The 7,858-nt window shown below is 43.8% G+C and overlaps 1 protein-coding gene across 1 annotated transcript; it reads left to right on the forward strand.

Moving 5' to 3' along the window:
* The first annotated feature begins 3,242 nt into the window (after positions 1–3,242).
* Positions 3,243–7,282, forward strand: LRRC25 (leucine rich repeat containing 25). The gene is made up of 3 exons (XM_051969642.1): positions 3,243–3,371; positions 3,842–4,395; positions 6,393–7,282. The coding sequence occupies exons 2-3, from the start codon at positions 3,851–3,853 to the stop codon at positions 6,559–6,561; spliced, it is 714 nt and encodes a 237-aa protein (XP_051825602.1). The 5' UTR covers positions 3,243–3,371; positions 3,842–3,850; the 3' UTR covers positions 6,562–7,282.
* The last annotated feature ends 576 nt before the right edge of the window (positions 7,283–7,858 follow it).

A 7,858-nucleotide genomic window follows, 5' to 3' on the forward strand; every position in this document is an offset into this window, starting at 1 on the left:
GGATGAGCTGTCTTTAACCTTCCTGGCAACATACAGTTTCAGATTCATAACGGAAACTACCAGTTTTAACTAGGAAAAGAAGGAAAGAGGTTAGGGAAATAGCCAGAAGGAAAAGGAAAAGAGATAGTTGGTACTCTCCCAATCCCATATTAGAGTCGCAGTACAGTCAGAAAGACTTTTGCCCTCAGGAAGAAGGGAGAACACGCTCCTGCCAGAACTGAATCTGCCGTCTAAGGGAAGAGGAAGAGAATCTTGCTTTATGAAAAAGGGTAGCAGGACCTCCTGATTTGAGGAGGAAGACAAAGGCCTTGTGCTCTATCTGAAGAGAAAACCTGTTCTCTGCTGTTGATCAGGTCTCAGCCAGAAAACGTCATTTCTTCTGCAAGCAATGGGACAGGTGCTATGTTGGGCCCTGGGAACACTGGCCAAAGACAAGCCTTTTTGTCATCAAGAGCTTATATCTGTGAAGAGGAAACAGCATTGTAGAAATATAAATCATATGCCAGTAAATACTCTGAAGACACTCTATGTATATATAAATACATGAGCTTATAAATATGTGCATGCATACACACACACACATATACATGCATATAAGTTGTTAAGGGTATTTTATTTTTCCAAATACATGCAAAGATAATTTTCAACATTCACCTTTGGAAAACCTTGGGTTCCAGATTTTTCTCCCTCTCTCCCTCCTATCCCCCCTCCACAAGAAAGCAAGCAATCCAATATAGATTAAACATGTACAATTCTTTTAAACAAATTATCATATCTAATTAGTAATACTCCTCCCCATATTATTTTGTATTTACTTTATTTCATGTATTTAGTTTTTATTTACTGATATATACATATATAATATGCCTATACATGTATATATAGAATATTTACAGGGATATATATATATATATATATAGAATATTTACAGGGATATATATATATACACATATATATATATATATGTGTGTGTGTGTGTGTAGGTATAATTAGTTGCTTGAATGATTGCCAGGGAGGGGAAGGGAATGAACATTTATGAAGTACCTATTATGTGCCAGGCACTCTGCTAAGTCCTTTATATATATCATCTCATATTGTTCTCACAAAAAAGCTCAAAGAGGTAGATGCTATCGTTATCTTTTTTATCATTTTACAGATGAAGAAACTGAGGCAGACAGAAGTTAAATAATACAAACGGAGACTGGATTTGAATTCATCTTGCTGACTCTGAACCTAGTACTCTATCTACTTTGCAATCTAGCTGGTTCCAGCTAAGAATTTGGAGGTGGAGAAAGGGAGGGAAGATTATGAAATGCCTTGATTAAGAAGTGCCCCTTCATCTAACATGTATTTCAACATATTTAACATGTATTGGACTACTTGCTAGATGGGGGAGGGGTAGGAGAAAGAAGGGGAAAATTTGCAACAAAAGGTTATGCAAGGGTCAGTGTTGGAAAAATTACCCCTGCATATGCTTTGTAAATAAAAAGTTTTAATAAAAAAAAGAGAAGTGCCTCTTCAGCTGAGTCTTGAAGGATAATAAAGATTCTAATGAGTGAAAATGAAGAGAGAGAGCATTCCAAGCATGGGAATGTCTGTTCAAAGGTATGGAGGCAGAAGAAAGTATGTTGAATAAGGATCATAGCAAATCGGCCAGTTTGCATTGAGCATTTGTGAAGAAAAATAATGGGATATAAGCCTGAGAAAGCAGGTTGGAACAAAATGGTGAAGAACTTTAAATAACAGGTCACTTGATGCTTTATTCAAGAGACAAGAATGAGTTAGAAGGAATTATAGAACCTTCTTTAGTAGCAGAATATAGTCAGATCTGTGCTTTATGAAAATCTACCTGGTAGCTGTATGAAGAGTGACTTGGATAAAGAAGAAGCTGTATGGTATATGAAGGTAATGAGATATTATTGTTCTATAAAAAATGATGAACAAGCTGATTTAAAAAGTCCTGGAAAGATTTACATGAACTATTGCTGAATAAAACAAGCAGAACCAGGAATACATTGTACATGATAACAGCAAGAATATGTGATGACCAACTATGAAAAACTTGGTTCTTCTCAGTAGTTCAGTGATCCAAGGCAATCCCAATAGACTTTGGACAGAAAATGCCATCTGCATCCTGAAAAAGATCTAGAGGGACTGAATGTAAATCAACACATGCTATATTAACTTCTTTTTTTATGTTTTTTAATCTCTCCCATTGTTTTTCCCTTTTGCTCTGATTTTTCTCTCTCAATATGATTCATAAAGCAATGTGTATTAAAAATAAACTTATAATAAATTTAAAAAAGAAGCTGTATATGGGGAGGATGGCTTGAATTCTTATAAATTTGAGTCAATTCTCTATATATTTTAGAAATGAGGCTTTTATCAGAACCCTTGAATTTAAATGTTCACCCCCCCCCCCAGTTTATTGCTTCCCTTCTAATCTTGTCTGCATTGATTTTGTTTATACTTTTTTCCTCTGAGGCAATTGGGATTAAGTGACTTGCCCAGGGTCATACAGCCAAGAAGTATTAAGTGTCTGAGGTCACATTTGAACTCAGATCTTCCTGACTTCAGGATTAGTGCCCTATTCACTACACCAACTAGCTACTCCTAGACAAAAGCTTTTTAACTTAATATAATCAAAATTATCCATTTTGTGTTCAATAATGTAGTCGAGTTCTTCTTTGGCCACAAATTCCTTTCTATGTATGAGGAGACTGGGAAATGATTTGGATAGTCCAAGAATAGGGTGATGAGGGTCTAAATAGAAATGTTGTCTGTATACATGGAGAGGAGATGGGTCACCCTGCTCTGAGGAGAAGAATAAAGAAGAGAACCGCTTTTCTGAAGCAAAAGACAAAGGTTCCCCAGAATGGGGGCAGTTTGTTCTGGTCCTACCAGGGCCCCAGGGTTCTCAGGATTGACATTATTTTAATCCAATCCCCCACCTTTCAAATGAGGAAACAATATAAGAGGATAGAAAGTTAGCTTGTTCTTCCATTCTTCCATCCTATGTCTCAGTTGTGCTGGCTTTAAGCAAAGGTCCATTTGGGGCAGGGAAGATCAACCACAGAACTAAAGAGACCAAATCTTCCCTGTCCTCAATGAAGCTTGAACCTAGACCCCAGCTTGACTGAATGCGGTTATCCTTCCTCTTCAGAGTGTGAGAACTGCGACTTCTCTGAGAACTGGGGACAGAGGGGGGAAGGGACAAAGGAGGAAAGGGGAGGGACCCGGGGACTTGGCGTCTTCATCCTTTCAGGCTTACAACAGGGCATCTGCCTGTTCCTCTTCTCTCCCAGCACGGAACCTTATTGGGAGGTATTGGGTCTCAGGGAGCCATTCTTGACTCTAGCCTCCCTATCCAGGTGAGTCACCCCCTCCCTCCAATAGCCCCCGCACCTTTGAGTCTGGGCATCTAGCCTTTCCAGCCTAAGGAAGAGGGAAGAGTGTGTGAGGAAGGAGTCTTGGGGATGGGCGGTCTCTGGGGTTGGGCCTCTGAGTGTGAACAGCCCGAGGCTACTGGGCTCCCTTCTTCTCCTCTCCTCGTCTCAAGCAGGAAATCCAGGGTTCTGCACTACGAGTGCAGCACACTGCTGCTGTAGGGTTTCCCTGGCTGCAGGCTGTTGAGGTTGAATGATGATTTTAGGGCTGTGGGCTGGGGGGATATTTCCGTTTCCCGAGCAACTGCATCAGTCGCTTATAGGCTGGAGTGAAGGGAGGGACAGAGCTGGTTTTGAGGGGTGGGTAGGAAGTTGCTTTTAGCCTGTGTTAGAAGCTCGAGGCTCATTCCAGGTTCAAGAGAGCTCTAAGGCCCGGATTTGGGGTGTCTCCTTAGGCCGCAGGGATGCAGGCTGCTGGGACCTGGCCGCCCCTCCTGTTGCTGCTTCTGCTCCTGCTGCTGCCCAGCTCCGAGGGCCAGGACTCGGCTCCGAACTGCAGTCTGCCCTTGGACCACGAAAACTGCACCTGTCAGTCTGTCCCGGAGCTCCAGAGCTGCTGGGACCAGCTAACCTGCATCAACGGCTCGGGCTACTACGTCAACCTAATCTCTTACTACCAGCGATACTGCGAACCGCGCCGTGAGCTGCCCGTGGGCACCATCGTGGGCATCACCGTGGGGCTGGCGCTGCTGCTGCTAGCCGGGGGCGTCGTGGGGACGGTCCTGAGGATTCACAGGAAACGGGGGTCGGCCGCCCCCGAGCCCTCTCCGTGGAAGCCTTCGGAGGGCAGCGCGAGCTCGGCCTCGGTCTTGCAACCTCGTTACAGCAGCCGGAGCTTCACTATGCCCTCTGCTAGTCCAGACCCAAGCAGCCCTGCAGCTCTGCTCTATGAGAACTTGTTTCTGGACTCCCAGACCAGCGGCCAGAGTTCGGACCCTGGTCACAGTCGGTGAGTGACCGGCCTCACTGTATCCCTCCGAGAGATCTCCTCTCATCCTCCCTCCGCTTTCCCCTTATGGAGGCTTCAAGTATGAATTCATAAGCATACAACCTTTTTCCTATGGTCCTCACGATCATCCCGTACTCTTTTAGAGTTTTATTTTCATTTATTTTATTAGCTGAGACAATTGGGGTTAAGTGCTCAGGGTCACCAGCTAGGAAATCTGTGGTCATATGATCTATCTACTGCACCAACTAGCTGTCCTCCATCTTAGAGTTTTAAATTCAGATTAGAGGGAGTATTTTGGATATGGGAGGAGAGCCAACCCATTTTACAGGTGAGGAGAATGAGTCCCCTAGAGAAATTCAAGGATACATAGCTCCAAGATGGACCTTATTTGTATCACGTTCTTTGTTCGTTTTACTTTTTAAGAGTTACCTTAAATGAATCTCTAACTGATGAGGTTGGACGCATCCATCTCCCCTTGTTCCCAGTAGGACTTGGCACAGCTGAAACATGAGGTGACACGGAATCCTGGGGAAGATGTGGATTCTAGTCCTTATTTTTCTGCTCTCTCTTACTCTCGCTGGACCTCAATCTTTTCGTCTGTAAAGTGGTAGGCTTTTAGACTAAATCAGTCTCAGAACTGGTAGGGACCTTGGAACTCCTCTAGTCCAGCTAATTCCTGAGCAGGATCTTATTCTGTAACATTGCTTGATATATGGCCATCTCTAACTCATCTTTATGAGCTCTGGAGGGATCCATTCCATTACAGATCAGTTTATGTGGTTAAAATTATAAGTGAGAATTTATATCTGCCTCTATGACCAACATCCCTTGGTTCTGGTTCTGATTCTTCCCTCTGGAACCAAGAATAAGTTTAGTCCCTTTTAAGTGACAGTCCCTTTAAATACTTGAAAACAGTTCTCATGGATTTCCTCCCCTCCCTTCCCATTTCTCTCAGGGCATCTCTTCTCAGCCTAAATGACCCCAGTTTACTAACCTGAATCTTAGTTTCCAGTTCCCTCCCCATACTGGACTCTCCTCTGGACACCTACAGTTTTCAGTGACTTTGCTAAATTATAGCTCCAGGGTTGAATTCAATATTCCTAATGTGGTATGAAAAGAGTACAGGGAACAGCTCTGTCTTGCTATTCCTCTTAATGGAACCTGAAAATGCAGTTAGCCAGGACTGAGGTTACATCGGGCCCTGACGTGCTATTAGAAGTCTCCTTCCAAATGATCACAGATATTGAGCTGATTCTATGGCTCCATAGATTTCTCCAAACCCTTCATTTTTCATTTGAGAAACAGGAAGGGAGAATATGGGTGTTTTGTCTAAGGTTTCTGGGGTTTTATTTGGGCAATCCCCACCCCCAACTCTTCCAGGGCAATAGCACAGATTGTGGGGTGGGTGGGAGTTAGGGTTAGACTTTCATCAGGCAGGGTGGTTTAATGAACAAAATAAATCTTTGACTTGGCTCCCAGAAGACTCAGGTTTGGCAGATTAGTTTTGAAAACTTAGGTTTGATTTAGACTTTCATACTAGTTGTGTGATCTTAATTTCTCTCAACCTTCGTTTCCTCATTTGTAAAAGGTTGAATTAAATGACTTCTGGGGATCTGAGTTCAAATCAGAATTCAGATACTTACTAGTTGTATAACTCTGGGCAAATCACTTCACCATTTGCCCCAGTTTTCTCATCTGTAAAATAAGCTGGAGAAGGAAATGGCAAATCATTTTTTTTTGGCCATATTTTTGCCAAGAAAACCCCAAATGGGATCATGAAGAGGGTTACAAATAAGGTGGTGAAGAATTAGACATGACTGAAAATGATTGAACACCATAAAGTCCTTCCTTCTAGTGCCAGATCTGCAATCACTCATTTCACAAGAAGGCTAGAATAAGTTTGATTTCCTCCCTGGCTTCCTCCCAGCCCACTTTAGCCCACCCCACATCACCCCCACACTGTTCTAACATTTGGCTGTCTTTTCTTCTCCAAGCAGAGGGGCTTCCCCAGAGCCTGAGGACCTCTATATGAACTATGAGGACAGCTCCAGGTCTGAGCATCCCATCTATGGCAATGTGGATAACGTGACCTGCATCCCAGACCGCCAAATGTCCCCTCAGTCTGGGGCCGAGGATGAAGATGACTATGTGGTGCCGGGATGCTGAATTCACCAGACTGGGAAACCTGGACCTAAAGACCCAGGACCAGCACCTTTATCTCACCAGACTTTATGCAATTGAGCCAGCCAGTTGGCTATGCCCAAGACTCCAGGCAGGAACTGAAGAGAGTTGGGGCAGCTCCGAAAGTGTAATAAAGCAATTCGCTATAGGCTGAAATGTCTCTGCCCTTCCCCGCCCCATCTTCCTTCCTTATTTCTCCAGGGTCCAATTCTGATCACCAGAGCTGCTCTCTGTCCCTTTCCTACTGCAGAGTAGAGCTAACCAAACCGGAAGTTACCCCTCCCCCTTTGCTGGGCTTGGGTTCCAAAAAGGGAAAGAGAATGGGGGAGTAACTGAGACCTATGAACCGGACTTGGTGAGGGTGAGCTGACTGTGGGAGCAGGGTGAAAGCTCAAGTGCTGGTGCTTCCAGGCCAGCAGTGGCTGGGAGGACTTTGTGCCCCATCGTCATCCCCTACCCTCAGGGAAGGGGGTGCAGGCCAAGTTAGGATTCCAACTTTGTGGGGGAAGGTTGACCTTCCCATAGATCTGCTAGCAGCCCCTCAGTGCAATGTAATTCAGCAAACATTTGTTAACCATCTATTATGTACAAAGAATTGTGCTTGGTGCTGGCAATACAGACAAAAAAGAAAAGAAAAGGAAGAAAGAAAAAGAAAGAAAAGGAGAGATTGGCTGATTAAATCAAAAAAGTGTCTTTTTTTAAAGGATGGGAGAGTCATGAACATGTTTTCTGTAGCAGGGAAGGAGAGAGAGAGAGAAAGTGAGAGAGAGAGAGAGAGAGAGAGAGAGAGAGAGAGAGAGAGAGAGAGAGAGAGAGAAGAGAGAGAGAAGAGTGGTTGAAATGATAAAGGAGGTAAGTGCTGGAGAAACTGGGAGGGGATGGCTCAAGGATGAATGTGTTATAGCAGGAGAGCTATCTCTTCATTGGAGTAAAAGCAGAGATAGTTGGAGAAAGGTGTCTGAATGATGTGGGATAAGGAGTAGGGGACAAAGGTGAGCTACAAGGTGACATGTTCCTGGGCTTTCAGAACATCACATTGGCAGCTCTATGGGGAATGGTTTGGAGAGGAGAGAAACTGGAAGCAGGAGATTAAATAAGATGCTTTTGCAGTGATCCAGGTGGAGCTTCCCTTTGTGTTAGGGGGAGCCTGACATTTCTCAGGTCAATTGCTCTAGAATCACACAATTTTCTAACTTTGCTGGGAGTCTAGGGAGTCTAATTGGAGATGTAGGTCAGAGGACCTTTAAGACTTTGGTGAAGATTAATAGAATTGGACATCCAA

This window comes from Antechinus flavipes, chromosome 1 (genome assembly GCF_016432865.1).
Source record: "Antechinus flavipes isolate AdamAnt ecotype Samford, QLD, Australia chromosome 1, AdamAnt_v2, whole genome shotgun sequence".
Classification (NCBI taxonomy): Eukaryota; Metazoa; Chordata; class Mammalia; order Dasyuromorphia; family Dasyuridae; genus Antechinus; species Antechinus flavipes.

Excerpts from the sequence above, each read along its gene's own strand:
- LRRC25 (XM_051969642.1), top strand. The coding sequence starts at position 3,851 with ATGCAGGCTGCTGGGACCTGGCCGCCCCTCCTGTTGCTGCTTCTGCTC. Across the intron at positions 4,396-6,392 it reads TCGGACCCTGGTCACAGTCG|AGGGGCTTCCCCAGAGCCTG; the intron begins GTGAGTGACCGG and ends TTCTCCAAGCAG.